This window comes from Mobula hypostoma, chromosome 8 (assembly GCF_963921235.1).
Source record: "Mobula hypostoma chromosome 8, sMobHyp1.1, whole genome shotgun sequence".
NCBI classification, from domain to species: domain Eukaryota; kingdom Metazoa; phylum Chordata; class Chondrichthyes; order Myliobatiformes; family Myliobatidae; genus Mobula; species Mobula hypostoma.
Window position 1 is genome coordinate 86,457,285 of NC_086104.1, and position 16,718 is coordinate 86,474,002.

Sequence of the window (16,718 nt, forward strand, 5' to 3'; positions counted from 1 at the left end):
TTTTACATCCAGTATTGGATATCCTCTTCTTCTGCAGTACCTCAGGATCAAAGCTCACTTGCTTCCTCTTCATTTCTGTTGATTTTTGAGGTAAATGATGATACCAGTAAATGACTCAAAAATTTGTCTTGGGTAGGGCAGTAGGTGCATGATGGAGGGGGCAGTTTGAACGGTGTTGCCTTCCTGTCACCATTTTTGCTTGGCTTCTATTTACTTCTGACACCTTAGTTAAAAGCTGTGTACATACATCCACTGATGCTTCTGGACACATCTTCAGTGATGTTCCTGGAATCATCGGATGCTTCGGGTCTTTCAACATCATACACCCTCCTCCAGGTGACCCAGCCGGGGCTGATCAGACCCCAGCTTGTGTCCAGATGGCTAGCCACTTATGATTCCATGGCTCCCCTCTTTTGAGCCACAGCCATCTTGAGGCCCTCTCTGCCGCATCGGTGGTACTGCGGATGGCTCTCCTCTTCCTCTCCCTCTCTCGATGCCCAAATTGCTGAAGGCTCTAGCTAAGGAACGGGCTGCGAATCCCCTACAACCAACCTCCACTGGGAGACACCTTGCTCTCCATCCAGCCTGCTGACAGTTGCTAACCAGTCCTGCGTACTTGGAGAGCTTCCTCTCAAAGGCCTCTTCCAAGCCATCTTCCCATGGGACTGTCAGCTCCAGCAGCACCACTTGCTTAGTAGACTCAGACACAAGGACAATGACTAGTTGCAGGGTGGTGGCTGTCATATGGTTGGGGAACTTCTGCTGCCGTTCAAGGTCCACCAACAGCTGCCAGTCCCTTGCAGAGATCAGGATGCCTGTAGATGTTCTGTTGGTGGGTATTGGCTGCTCCCCAGCTCTGACAAAGGCAATGGTCTGCTTGGAGGTTCAGGACCACTTCGCCCACTCAACTCCTGCACTGATGGCTTCAGCGATGGTCTTCAGGATCCGATCATGCCTCCACCTGCACCGTCCCTCACTAAGTGCCCTTGCGCAGCTGCTGAAGATGTGCTCCAGGGTTCCTCGCTTAGAGCACAGTGGGCACGCAGATGACTCTGCCTTGCCTCATGTGTGCAGGTTTGATGGGCTTGGAAGCACATCGTACACTGCCTGAATGAGAAATTGGATCGGTGTGGTTCAGCTTTCCAAAGATCAGCCCAGGTCACTTTCCTCTCAACCACATTCTCCCACCTTGTCCAAGCTCCCTGTTGCTTCATTCCCACCGCCTTTGCAAGTTCTCGTCTCCTCCACTACTGCTCTCACCTCCTCCTGAACTAGAGAAATATTAGTAGCAAAGTATTTATGTGATACGTAAGTATGTTGTTTGATATCTGTAGAACTAAACACTCCGGAACAATGCACTCCATGGAATCTAATTTTATGCAATCTTATTGAAGACGGCAAGTGATATTATACATCTAACGCAGTGTGGAGGAAACAAAATCTCTGTATGAAGCACATCTGACAGCTAGTTTATAAAGGTTACTGTGGGCATGGACTGAAAATTCTGTAGGATTGCAATGATGTATTACAGCCAGTATTTAGAAATGCATTATGAGAGAAGTCAGATTCTTTTACACATTTTGAAATGGTAATTAAGCATACTGAAACCTGCAATTTACAGACTATGTCTCGATGGAATTTCTTCAAACATAATAAAGAATGGCAGGAGGAAAGAAATCATAATTTGTAGGACTATTTGCTCCAATGTCAAAGACTAGCTAAAATAATAGCTATGAATATATTTATAACTCACTATTATAAAATGGTGGTAATATTCTAGTTTAGTACAAAATGCCTCTCATGCAAATAGGTATCTCCTAAATATTTGAAAGAAATTCCAGTTAAGTTATGAATAAAAATTCCACTTAACTATTTTATTTCCTGTGTTTGTATTATAAAGTAACTGTGAATAATTTCATTGATCCACATTCAACTGCACAAGATATCAGGAAACTAACTATTGATTTTGGTGTTGTTCATAATTTTAATTCATATTGAATTTTATTTCAATGCTCATTACACACTTCCTTGTGGGCCAGGAAACACTAGTTTGTTAACTGCTTTTGTACATTTGTATTGTCTATGAGACTTGGATCATAGTAAGGGTACATTTAGTGGCACATTTAGTTATTACAAAGCAGAAGTTTGAAACGTATTTGTAATTATTTCCCATTCCCAGAGAGAATTATATTGTCATGCATCATCAATGTTTAATGTTTTAACAAAAATTTATTTAAGGTAAATCTTCAACCTATAGTTGTTTATATCATTCATATCTGAATGATGCGCATTCTGCAAAATAGCTGGTTGACAGACAAGGACTGTAATTTTTTTGTGTGTTGTAGCTATTGGTAACCCTGGAAAATAGGGCATTCATATTGGTTTCAGTAAAACAAGTACAGAAGCAATTAACTGGAGCTTGCTGGTCTCATTCATCTGACTAAGATCACTGGATCTTGGTGTGAAGCAGGCTCTGTTACACTGTTGTGTAGCACTGTTGGATGGACCAGCAAATAATATTTTAGAATACTCTTTCTCATTTTGTCATCTGATAATATTTCGGCCACTCTACAAATATTTGTTGGATCATTTATAGCTGATAATTTTTCATAATTATTTTGGAAGTCTTTCACTTTTTAAAGACTCATCATTCTCAAGACAATAAATTTTTGTTTGGTTAAGATATTTTGAGTTATACAAAAGGAATTTTGAATCAAATTTTTTAAAAAATGCAATTCAGACTAATTATAACTTCAGACTTGAAGAAGCATTAGGTGGAAATAACGAGGTCCTTCTTGCATACACGCTGTTTCTAATCAGCATAAACGATCTGAATATCAAAACTAATTGTAAAAATGTCTGATTTGATGCAATTTATAATTGCTAAGGATTTGGTTGGCTTATTCAATTGTTCATATCTATTTAACACCAGAAAGGGTGAATTGTGCAGATCAATCAAAAATATTTGGGCTTAAGAATGCAATGTAAAAAAACTTGCACAAGGAGACTTAGGACTTATAAATTTCAATGCCTAGACAACGTGGGCAAGCAATAATGAAATGTTAAAGAAATGCTCATAGATAGAACTCTGAAGTATACATCCATAAAAACATCAAGGCAGTATAATGTATATGTTAGATCATGCTTAAAGGAATGGAAGGAAAAAATACAGCAAAAAGCAACTTGTGATAGAGTAATTAAAAGAGACGTCATAGAAAAACTAGAAGCCTCAAATTCACTGAAAAAATTTAGCATTTTCGTACACTAAGATGGACTCTTGACTTCACAATCTACCTTTTTACAGCCTAGTACCTTATTGTTTGCCTGCACTGCACTGTCTCTGCACTGCAGCATTTTATTCTGCATTCTATTATTGTTTTCCCTTGTACTACCTTATTGTACTGAAATAATGAAGTGATCTGTAGGGAGGGCATGTAAAGTAAGTTTTTCTTACTGCTCTTCAGTACTTCTGTCAATAATAAACTAATTTACTAATTAATGTTTACCAATTGTTCACTTCTACAATTTTTTTATTTATTGAGATAGAGTGCTGAGTAGACCCTTCTGCCCCTTTGAGCCATGCTGCCTAGTAACCCCCCCCCCAATTTAATTCTAGCCTAATCACAGGACAGTTTACAATGACCAATTAACCTACCAACCGGTACGTCTTTGGATTGTGGGAGGAAACTGGAACACCTGGAGAAAACCCATGTGGTCATGAGGAGAACGTACAAACTCTTTACAGGCAGTGGCAGGAATTGAACCTGGGTCGCCTGTACTGTAAAGCGTTGTGCTAACCACCTCACTGCTGTGCCACCCCATAGCTATATGCTGCAAATTTGGTGAGAGGATTGACTAAGTAAAAATCTACTGCTTTTATTTTGTAAAGCAAAGTCTGTCTGTCTAGGTACCATATCCAATGCAGACTTTGGTGACCATGGTTTTCCATATAGAGCTATCCTTCGTTTTTTAGATGACTTCCATTTCCTTTGTGTAGCCACCTGGCTATGCTTTTGATGTACATAAGCCAAGGTCTTCCTCTAGGTTTACTTCCTTCAATCTTTCCAGAGAGTATGAGTTTTTCTAGTTCATCTTTCCGCATGATGTGTCCTAGGAATCTGAGTTGTCTTTCTCTTATTGTTGGTATGAGTGATCGAACTGCTTGGGCTCTTCTATAAACCGATAGACTGAAATAATTCAACATACTGTGCTTTCCAGTCCTAAATTACAATTATCTTTATTTTACTTAATGAAGAAATGTTTCCACTGAAAAGTCCCTCAAAAAAGTTAATAATTTAATTTTATTTAAGGTACTTTCTGAAGTATTTTTTCCAAGTAATCAAATACAACACTACTTTGTGCAATGGGCAGCACTAGAAATGTTGACCTTTCCCCTCACCCGAAACATTCTTTGTCTTTTCTTAATGTCGAAAAGTACAAGTGCATAACAAAAATAATGAAGGAAATAATGGGGGAGATTTTGACCTATTTGAATAATTTGTACATAAAATGTTTGCTTCTGCATTTTGAAGTGTTCTGTTTATTGCCATGAAGCTGCTCAGAATTCCCCTAGAATTTCAGACTTCGGTGTGAGATTCTGAGGACGTGTATCAGGTGCGGACATTTGACGATACTGTACAGGGGTTAGTTCTTCCAAAATCTTAAAACTATATATTATGCCAATAATTGGAAAAAAAACAATAATAAAATAATGGAAAAGTGGTATAATGACCTGATAGTACTACATTACTACATTTTAACAGGAGCATTATCATCATGTATTCAGTATTCAATTCACCCATCTGTTATGGTCAGCTATTCAGTGATTTTCATTGAACGTTTTTAAAGATAACTTTAAGGACTTGATTATTTAGGTGCTAATCTAATAATGTAAGCCCTGTACCTCTTCACTGCCCATTTATGTTTAATTAGTCATTCCCTGTACTTTCATAAAAAGGAAAGGCATTGCTGATATGTGCCTTCACTTAGAGATGGCTACTGGGTTATGGTAACTATTTTTCAAGGTCCTATAGTAGAACTTCAATCACAATGAACAGTGATATGTAATGTGGGTGGATTGGAAAAGGACCTTTAGTTTGTGGATGTTTAGAACAAATCCCATTCTGCTGTAGTCTTCAGTGAACAAGTTAACTTGCAGCTCGGACTCTGAACGTGCAGGAAGGCAAATGTCTGTATATTGTAGCTCTGTGACAGGTTGGAAGGACTTTGGTTCTGGAGTGAGGATGATGCTTTCCCATCTTGCCCATCGCTGAGCTCCATTGCACCAAGAAATTTGTTAGAGGCAAGGTGCAGCATTGCTGAAAGGACAGTTTTGCCCAACACCAATTTTCAAGGGTTTGTTGGATCATGTAACTGGTGTAGGATTAAGATGAATATCTGAGGAAAATTCCTGGAGATCATGCACTTTCAATATCTCAGGAACCACTGCACTTTAATAATAAAATTCACCATTGCCTTTGGTGAATGAGTGCAGCCTTTGGTTATCAGAGCAAATGAATATTTGAAGATTAAAGTCTCAAATATGGTTCAATGTTTACGGTATATCAGCACCATGGATTACAATTTTCATCATGTTTTAGAGTTGTGTAACTGGCATCCAAAAGCAAATTCTCCATATCTACTAGCAGGATAAGTGAACCAAAGTCAAAATCCTCTCTTAAGCCAGTATCAAAGCTTTAATTACTCCAAACCAGCTCCAATATGGATGGCTGATACTAGGTTCTTACAAAAGACATTGAGCACCTCACCTCCAACTAGGTTCATGCTGGAGTGGCAATGGTTGACAGACAATGCAAAATTGTTCAAACCTACATGTTCTCCACTGTAGAAGCAAGGATCACCCCATTGTCAGCCATTGAGCTAAAGGATGCAGATGATATCTTGTATAGCCACACGTTCAGAGGCCAAGCTCCACATCTTTGCTAATGCATTCCTGAAAGCATATGGAAGAATGAAGCTTGCACAAGACATCTGCAAAATAAAGTCTTCTACTGACTGATCCATTCTGTATCTCACTGTCTTAGCAACAGAGAAAGCTGTGCAAGAACCATCTCCAAAACCACTGAGGAAAAAATGTGTCATCCCCAATAACTCATGGGAATTTCTGGCTCATTACTGTTCAAATTTGAGGAGCATTCAGGAAATCCCTTCAGTAGTAAGAAAACCCAATGAAAGAAGATACCACCTCTCAAAGGACCAATCTTTCCACCCCGTTAAGTACCTGCTCCACCTGTGGCAGAATCTATGGGTCACACAATGGCCTATTAGTTCTCAGAGCCTGTTGAACTGGAGGGGACATAAGTCAGACATTACCCTGAATGACTGCCAAAGAATGCAATATTGTTTTTATCATTACACTCGGTATTAGAGGATTCGTATGTGTTAATGAGTTTATTGGGAGGTAATGGCACTAGTCAAAATCAAACACACACTCATGATTTTTGGATCTCGGCTCTATTTAAAAGATGCTGATTAATTATAAAGAATGTCATTGAAGTGTTCATAGCTTTAACAATATTAGAAAAGAGCAATCTAATATAGTGTATAACCAGCCAAGAGTCCATTGCTATGGGGATAGTATATTGTGCCAAGTTCTGATTATGATCAAACTTAGATCAACAGGTTATTTTTACCTAATTATATATAGTGTTCCACTGGAAGTCAAAATATTCTTCACGTTTACATTGATGGAGCTATGTGATTATTTATAAATCAGAAACGTGGCAGAAGTTCAAATTAAATGGGAATGAAATTGAACCTGGCCTTCAATTTTTCATCAGTTCAGAGTTGCTGAGAGAAAAAAGTTGGTCATGAAATCATTGCTGCTGAGTGATACCTCAACAATGCTAGTACTCTGTTAGAGGACAGTGTTTTGGAATGCATGACACCTTGCCAGCTCTTTATACATGCTGTAATCCACCTTCAAAATGATGTCGAGTGCAGCCAGCGTCGCGTCATTCTGAGCTTCCACTACAGCATGTAGATGTTGGGTGTTTGTGTGTTGCAGCGGAAGTGATCATATCAGTGATAAGGCTATTCATTTTGTTTGGATCAACCAATGAATGAATGTGGACAGAGAGAGCATTAAGCCCTGTGCAACTTCCTACACCAACTCAGTGTCAGATTGTCCATATACCTTGACACTGAATATGGGCCTGTCAATGCACCAATCATTTCATCGTGCCTTTGCTCAGCTGTCTTCTTGTGTTGCAGTAGGAACTATTATCAAACTTCTCCTGCCCTATTCCACTGCTGGATTCTGACCTTTAGCTATTTGGACTGAAATCCATGCCTACATTGCCCAAAATCAAGTGCTACTTCCCACTGTTTTGGTGATTTACCTCACCTGAAAAAATATAGCTCACTTGCCATTCTCTCCATATTCTCTCCTTTTTTCTTTATCATCCTCGTCAATTCATTCGTTTATGCTTGCATCTAATTTTATACCGATATTACATCTCTTTTGTAAATATAATATTCGGATAGCTGAATAAATAACTGATCCTTAATTTCACAAACATAAAAGCAGCAATGGAAAGCATGAAAATAGCAATTCTCAATCAAGGCCGAACAAATTGTTTGTCAGTCTTTGGGAAAAGTAGGTGCCTAAGTACTCATTATCAAATACAAATGCTACCACCTGATAACTTGAATTTTTATAAGGTTGTATGCTTGGTACTGTAAAGAAGAGCCTGCAGTATGGCTGTACACCTCTTTTATCACATGAATATCCTCCTGATCACAGCATTATTATGGGCCAAAAGCTGAAAGTTATATCTTGGATTTTACAGGCAACAATGAGGTCAGTGTGCTCAATCCTAATCTCAAAGAAAGTCATCCGCAGAGATCTAACAATATCTGTTGTGTGGATTTCCCCTTTTCCAATATTATCTGATGTCAAGTATGAATTCTAGGGGATCTCTGGTGCCTACCAACCATGTCTTCAAACTATCCAAGCTGACAGTCATTTTGACAAATTGTCAGAGTTCAGAGATATCAAATTGGGAACTAAGAATACTTTTTAACCAAATGCAAAATATAGAGTGGACCTGTAGATAATGTAAGTGTAGGGACTGAAATATTAACCATTACTAATATAACTTCCATAACATTAATAGAGGATAATATATTCTATGTATTTTAAAAGAGAATAATCATTAAATACATGGAAGTTCTCAAGATTACTATGGAAAAGATGAGCAGACAATGCAACCTGTGAAGGAGCAGGGAATCACTGACACATATCTCTGACTACAATCTTTGAATGCACTTGCCAATCATGCAGAAGTTGCAGTCAGACTAATTGTATAACCTCAGCGAACACTGACACCTTTGCAGAAAATCCAAGCCATTTTCCAGAAGGTTGTTTCGCCTCTTTGAGTTGCCCAATTAATGGAGATGCAGAATAATGTCCCATTCCCCCCCCCAAAGTACTCTGATGTTTCTTTTGAAACTGTTTATGTGACGTTCTTTAGACCAAGTAATCAGTAGTTACAAGTTAATATAAATTGTCTAATGGCCATCAAACAGTGCTGAGCATCTGTGAAACCTATTATTGCATTGTACAAACAATGGAAAGTAACGTAGATTTGTTTAAGCATTTCAATATAACACATCTTTCTGGATGTGAGTAGACATACTCTACAACCCTCATGACTTATTCCAGGAAAACTTAAAAGTGGAAGAAGTAGAAAGTCACTCTCAATTTCCAATCTGAGTTCACTCAAGTTGAAACTGAAAGCCTGTCTTACTTGAGTAGAACCCGGGTTCTGCACTTAAGAACTTTACTGGCATTCTAACTGATATCTGTAGAAAGAGGTTAATGAGCTATGGTTCTAGGGATATACCTGTGCCAATTGTTCATTCTTTAATAGAGCTTGTTGCCACCCAGTTAATGCTACTGCCTTCTCCTTTTCTCTATATTATTGAGATTGTAACTGTTAGAAGCAGTAAAGTTAATTAGGTAAAACAAGCTGAGTTAACCAGATATGTTCAGAATTTGTTCCAAAGGAAGATTTCTACATTTATTAAGCAGTTTTGGTTCCATATTCGAAGGATTGTTTCTTTAGTAAATTACCAGGCTAAATGTTTAACAAACAAACATTTCTACTTTAATTATTGATTTGTAAAATGTTTATATCTTGCAATGCATCATATTACAATGTATTTAAATAAAGAAAATATTTTCTTTCTTACAAACATTATATAATGCTGGAAAAAATGTTAGCATAAAAACCTAACTTATGGAAGAACTCTACTCTCTTCAAATTTGAGAGCATTTCTGAAGTCCCAACTGAAAGGATGCATTTAAGTAAATCTTTCAGTAACACTAAAGAAGCAAAATGAATAAGCCCTTTCTTAAAGTTAACACATTTGTTTGTTTTCACAATTAAAAATTCAAACAGAAACAAATAGTCAGTGCTTAACTACTCTGAATAGTTTAGTTGTGCACATAAGGAAACAAACATATTTCTGAAAAACTTGTTCTCAAATAAGTCTAATTGATCTGAGTGCTCTCTCCTGCATTCTCACAGCTCCTATTCTCTCTATTGTACAGCCAGACATCTGACTCCAAATTTATAAAAGTTACAAGACCTACCTGTAACCTTTTGAGAATTATAATGTAGCTCCAGTAGTTTAAAACTGTTTTCAGAGGATATTGAGAGCTTAATGGTTAAGGCTCAAATATCAATGCACCAAATGGTTTTGGATATGAAATGTTTGAATTAGGCTTTGTCACAAATTCAATTGCATTTTGTTGTTAAGGCCACCAGTCAAAAAAAGAAAAAGGTAAAACAGAACTGGGTGAATCATTTCTGGCCTCAAATAGTCTAAGCTGCCATGATATATCAAAGCATTTTGAAAGAATGGATTATGATGTAAATGGGATGTTAGTGCCTTTTTGAAAATTAGTTGGCAATTCATTATTCAGTAACATCACAGACCTTATTGATTCACCCCTTCTAAATTTAATAAAAGCATAAATTGAGGTTTATTTTTATAGATGATTCTGTTTTACCCTCTCCTTCTCAATTTGGAATTCTTTGAAAAGAAAACTGGCATTTCATACTTGCTGTATGACCATATAATCAACGATGCAGACAAACAGCATCGGGGGTTAATGGTCCCCATTGAGGGGCATCACTGCAGAATATTTGACATGCACCAGTTGGAAGCCAGAACTCAACTGGTTGTGAAAATCATAGCTAATCAAAGGAAATTCCATGACCCAATCCAATTAAAGCTTTGGAGTAGGAAGTATATGGTTTTATGACCTAGTTCTATCAAATTTGTCTGAATTAGATTCTGCAGCTGTCTCATACTTAAATACATAATGTAAAATTCAGGAGAAACATGAAAATCATACTTTGCTGTCATTTTTTGAATTTTTTTCTTAGAATTACTGGTATTTGATTATAAGTTTCAAATTTCTGGCTGCCATCCATAGAAACATAAAAAACCTACAACACAATACAGGCCCTTCGGCCCACAAAGCTGTGCTGAACATGTCCCTACCTTAGAATTACTAGGCTTACCCAGAGCCCTCTATTTTTCTAAACTTCATGTATTATTCTTTTTTTTTGCGATGGTGGTAGAAGCGGATACAATACAGTGCAGTTTGAAAGAACTTGCGCACTGGGGTACCATCTTTCTGATGCTGCATTAGGCTAAGTCTACATCACCCAAGATATTTTCCACTTTGTGCATAATCCAGTGCTGGGTTCCGGGGACATTTGATTATGACTGACATAACACTTGGCTGGTAGGTGAACCTTAAAGGGGGAGAAAAAGTAACAGCTGGTGACATGGGCACGGTTTGGAGGATGATTTCACCCCAAAGTGTTGACTGTATTCTTTTCCATAGATGCTGCCTAGTCTGCTGAGTCCCTCCAACATTTTGTGTGTGTTAGTCTATTTTTATTCCTGAATCAACGTATCATTCTGATTCTTTATCATGTTATTTGTAGAAGCTTCTTGGTGAGTCTCCTAATTCTATGGGGCAGTTCCCCTGGTTTAAGGATGATTTACTTTCACAGTGTTTTGTTTTGGAAGGGGGTGTTGAGGAAGTTGTCGAAGCCAGAGTAGGCCCTTTCACAGATGGGGCAGGTGGTGGCTGACAGCATGGGCACGTGGAGAGTTTGTAAGAGGTGTGCTTCTTCTGGCACCCACGCAAAACCGATGTGAATTAATGATGGATAGCCTCAAGACTCTCCATACCCTCCCAAGGTGTTCTTCTCTACACTGAGTTGTCACAGTTCAGGGGTTCCCAGAACTCACTGGAGATGTTACTCTTCAAGAAAGCTTTCAACGTCTACTTACTTTTTCTCTGTCCACCTGTTAATTTATTCCCTGGACAATTTGTAAAAGATCAAGCATGGGATCCTTGGCATCCTAATCATATTTTATTCTTGAATCAACAGATTGACCATTCATTATCACATTGGTATTTGTTAGAATTGGTTTGGCTTCAATTGACTGTTACGTTTCCTACAGTCTAAGAGTGACTATACCGCACATCTAATTAAAGCATTTTGAGGCACATTTTGGGTACTCAAGATTATTCCATATTTCAGACTGGAAAAGAAGAGGAAAAACGTAATAATTTTAGATGGTTGAGAAATGCTGAATAGGTACTATTTTTGTTCATTTTCCTACTTTTCCTCCCGATCTCTTCTACTGAAGGCCTCAGCTGTTACATGACCTAGGTGTCTTCAACTACCTCCCATGAGTGCCCATTCTTTGCAGGATATTAAAGGTTCAGATTCTTTTTGTATTCTCTTTCTCTTTTTGCCATTTGATAATTTAACAGTGGATGCTATAAACCGACCTTGTTCCTCTGATTTAGAAGTTATGTTTCTCATAACAGTGATACATTGCCCTGGAATTTACTGTAATCCTGATTTCAACAAATGCATGAAAATTAAAGAAGATTGTAGATACCGGAAAAATGTCCAGCGTTTTCTGTATTTGTTGCTGTAATTAATTGCAAGATTAAATGGAGTATTAACCACAATGTTAAATACCTTTGACAAATCTTCAGTTTTGCTGGCACAAAGTTATTACATGTTATGTTTAATGATGTGATACAATGTATAACCCATACAAAAATTATAATTTAGCCTTGCATTCATAAAGTGATAAAGTCCACATTGGGTCTACTGTCCTGTATAAGAATAACTTCTGTGGAAATTGACTGGTTGCAGTTTGCTCAGTCATTGGTCTTGATTTTCAACCAAGTGAATTTGATATTACCCAGCCTTTGCCAATTTCTGTATCAGTATCTTATGTCTTAATGGATTGAAACCTAACATCTCATGCAGAGAATAGGCAGGAGTGCTTTATCACTTCATAGCAAATATGAATCCTGATTACTTTTTCCTTCCTCCGATTATACAGAAACGCTTTGACCACTTTAGCTGTGACAATATAATGCAGTACAGGATTTTTAGAGTGTGGTGATTTCTGGTTTAAAACATCTGATATATAATGCAGAATTATTGAATAAAGAACAAGAACAGTGTCAGGTTTTCATTTAGTGTTGCTGGTCTGATTTTCTTGAAAAACAAATATCAATAAGTCAAGAATTTTTTTGGTTTAGCTTTCTTTGGAACAACTGAGTAAATTGCAACTGAAAAGCAGCGTTTCAGTAGGCATTGTTTCAGTTACATTTATTTGCTGTTTTGTTTTGTTAGTGATGTTGCAGACTGTTCAGCTTAAAGCAAACAATCTTGCTGCGTAGGTGTATCCTATCTACGGAAATCATGTCCGCTCTTACTTTTGTCAATATTTAGGCAAGCAATCTCAGTAGCAACCATGTAGAAATTATCTGCATTTATGATAATGGAGGACCATATGGCTTTATTTACCTTTTGTCCTTTCCTAATTTATTTTTTTTTGGGTAGCCTCATTTTTGAGAGAACTCAATTTTTAATGAGACTGCAGAGAAATTCTATTCCTAATGCCTTCCAAAATTGTACTTTATCCACTTTGCTGAGGTAATATTTTTGATGCATTTCTTACAGTGGCCTTTTTTTGCATGGCTGTGTGTTTATGGTCTTTGCTAATGTACTTGCTCTCAAAGTGACTCATTCTTAGTGACATCAGTTACTATGACAACAAGGACTTGATGTGCTTTTTCCATTCTTGTTATCCTGTAACCTGCAACATAAGGAATTAATTGAATTGTAAAGGAATTTTTTCATCCATTATTTGATAATTATTGTTTATATATATTTCAGTTAAATATCACAAGAAAGATAGTTAACGTATCAAATGTCATTAATATTCTAAACATTTAAAATCTAGCTGTCTGCAGCATCTTGAAGTATAGTCATTATATATGATTGCGAACATTACCTGGCTAATTATGCTTCCTCTTTGATTGTGATATGTCTCCTCTTTTTAAAAAGCTATTTGTGTTTAATGTAGACAATCAATACTAGAGAAACAGTAAGCTGAACCACAGAAACACCATGATACAATTATGTGTAGCATTTAAAAAGACTAATGCACATCAAAGCTCTCTGTTATCATTTTAATATGTACATCAGAAAATTGCACTTTCTGACAATGTTATTAATAAAAGAAGCCGCAGTTTAGTTTCAAGCAACCAATCTCTATCTATTTTTTTAATCTGCTGCTACACAAACATAAGGTTTACAAACATGAACTTTAAACTTAATATGCTGCTGTTTTGTACCAAGGTATTTTGAATAAACAGCAAAAGTGCAATGTTAAAATCAGTGCGGTGACCATGCTAAGGGCTAAAATATACATTGGGCAAAATCTTAATATATGCAGTATGCTATCATTGTTTCTGCTTTTTCCGTCCAGACTTGATGCATGTTGTCACGGTCCACATTACTGCCTGCCTGCCTTCATGAGAGAGCTGGCTATTGTACTAGATCATTTGGGTTTACGTTAATTTGGAGTCCCTGGTCTTACTGTCTTTGCATACATTATTTAGTGAATGTCTATGTTTTGTTAGCTGTTGTGTGCTGTATTGTATTCTTATGTGTTAGTTATGCAGGGCCTTTCATTAAACAGCAGGGTGTTATTAGCCATCGCCTGAAAGAGCTATATATTGTTTCTGCCTTGTTTAAACTGAGCCCAGAAGCTGACTACAGACTATTGGCCAAGCAATGAATTGGCAACTGATGACAGGCCCATAGAGGGCCTGAGGCTCAGGTGGCTCACGGCCTCAACTTTAGCTCAGCTCTTTCAACAATTTGTCACGCCCAAGCCTGCTCCTGCTGCGCCAGCACGTGCCAGCTTAGTGTCAAAGCGCCTGTTCGCCAGAAGGACACACCAGCCCAACAGCCTGCTGTTGACGAGGCCAGTGGCTTGCTGAGGCAATATGGAGTGGAAAGACCCAGCAACAGCCTGCATGCATTTCAGAAAAAGACAACATCTAATGACTTATGAATGGCATCAGTTGGTCCCTAAAGAATTGGCAGAAATGTGTGCCTCTGGTCTTACCAAATTAAGCAGGCTATTCATTAACTAGGGTCATCAGAATTTGAGTCTGTATAGAAAGGCCAGCAATAAATAAACTCATAAGGTCCATATTTCAACTCTAACACTAAATAGTGAGCAGACAAAATAATTTTACATTTAAAGAGCATAACTATATGATTAAATAATTTGTAAACTTAATTTTTTTACTCTGTTTTAGTCTTTCATGTTACCTTCCATTGCAGTATTATTATAGAAAACACACAACTTTAAATTTTATCAGCAGCCCCCACCCTTCCCAACCCAACCCTGGAGCAACCTTTAGTGTATGTCTAATTTTGCCAGAACGCTATTCTAAAACTCCTAGAAGTAACAGTTGACTGTATTATTCCCAATTTAGGATTATTCTTATGCTGTCCTTCTAGGCACTTGCATTTTGACTGCCAATTTAATATATCAATATCAACTTTACTTTCCAAGGAGTGTTAAAGACAACAGCAAATTTTACAAGGGCCTGTATTTTGTATGTGATTTATAACTATGTTTCAACCCTCTTTTGTAGAGTGTGAAACTTTACACAAAGAAGAAAATTAAAGCTCTCCACAGTGTGTCATGAAAAGCAGCTACAAGCAGGGGTCCTATTAGGGCAGCTGGAAGGTTGTTGAACTCTGTCACGCTTTTAAGTTATTGGTGACTGGTTTTTGATTACTGCGGCAGTTGTGAGTTTTACCATGGTCATAGGGAAGCAATTTAGTGGTGTTTTATTACAGATAATGTAATCAGATTTTTGACAGAGTGTATTTCTTGTGTGGGGCTTTGAGTTTGTTCTTGGAGCTCTGAGTTTTAAATAATATTCTGTGGCAGGTCTGGCACGCGCTGCTTATTAACTATGACACACTGAAATTGAAAACTGCTCGGCAGTAAAGTGATGTACTCCAAAGTGTTTAAGTTAAATTAATTTTAAATGGTTTTGATTGATCCGAAGTTTTAGAGCATGTTGCAGTAAGAGTTCTGTTCAAATTGCACAGCTAGGCATTGCTGAACATTTCTGCACCTGGACCAGTGCTTACACAATGATCACGTATAATAAAAGAATAATAATATCAGAGCTTTACACTCTGCCTTAATTTACTTCTAATATTTCCATATGAATTCTGGTGAATGTTTTCAAATAGGCTAGATTCTGTGGAAGGGTACAATAGCAAATAGGTTGCAATTTAAAAATCGTAAATTTTATTCTACCATCTGTCATTATTACAGAGTTTGTTCCTTTAAATGAATGAATTATTTATTTTTATTTAAATATCCAAAACCAGATTATACTGGATGAGATACTGCCAGTACCTAAAGTTGATGATGTCATATTGTTTACATAAAAATTAATGCCGAAATGTTTTCAGAAAACAGTTAAATTATTTTTTTTTAATTTCTTGTTGCATCTAGAATGATAAAGAAGTTCTGAAATATTGATGGGAGCAGAGTCGTTAACATGAGCTATTGTAATTGTATAAATATTCTGCGGCTTGGCTGTTAGAAAAATACAGGTGTTAGAAATGGCATTTCTATGCATCACTTAAAGATTTCGGTTACGTTCACCTCCACTTGCTTCTGCATACTTCTTTAACCAATCACACAGTTATGAAGAAAGAGCTCAGTACGTTGAAGCAATAGTCCAGCAACACAAAGAGGTCATGCCATTTGAAGATTTTGCAGCCCAAGTCTTCGCACCCTCCCCAAGCTACTCCCTCAGTAACATGGGTAAGTCAAAATTATTCTTTTCTTTGTGGATCACTCTGGTGACAGATGTACAACAATTTTCTGCAGATAAATGCTGAAAAATTCAAGACACCCTCTTTTATTTAGAATAAACCAAATGAGTATCAAATGGAAAAAGTACCCATTTAATTTTTTTGTATCAAAGCTGTTCCTTCATCCATTTTTATTCATTTTCTTTCCCTTAATTGGTTGACTGTCCAAACCAGGTAAGTAAATGAATTTGCTTGGCATAATATCTTCACACTAAGTAAATGATACAGATTGTTGATATGTATTGAATGTACAATACAGAATCTTATTTGAATTAGTGCTGAATTGAGGGTAAAAGATCCAGTAATACAGAAGTCACTAATGTCCCATATTTGTTCCGCAGTTGGTCGAGGAACACTATGCACATTCCAAATATATAGCACAATAAGTTCCAGAAGTAATGTCAAACAAGTATAATTATTAATAGCTATTAGGCC

At 37.2% G+C, this 16,718-nt stretch overlaps 1 protein-coding gene across 6 annotated transcripts in view; it reads left to right on the top strand.

The window, feature by feature from the left end:
* ralgapa2 (Ral GTPase activating protein catalytic subunit alpha 2) overlaps nucleotides 1–16,718 on the top strand; it is a 538,758-nt gene that overhangs the window by 446,019 nt on the left and 76,021 nt on the right. For all 6 annotated transcript variants that reach the window (XM_063056244.1, XM_063056246.1, XM_063056245.1 and 3 more), the window contains one exon: nucleotides 16,112–16,233. In XM_063056244.1, the coding sequence (XP_062912314.1) occupies nucleotides 16,112–16,233 (122 nt within the window). The remainder of the gene's footprint in view (nucleotides 1–16,111; nucleotides 16,234–16,718) is intronic.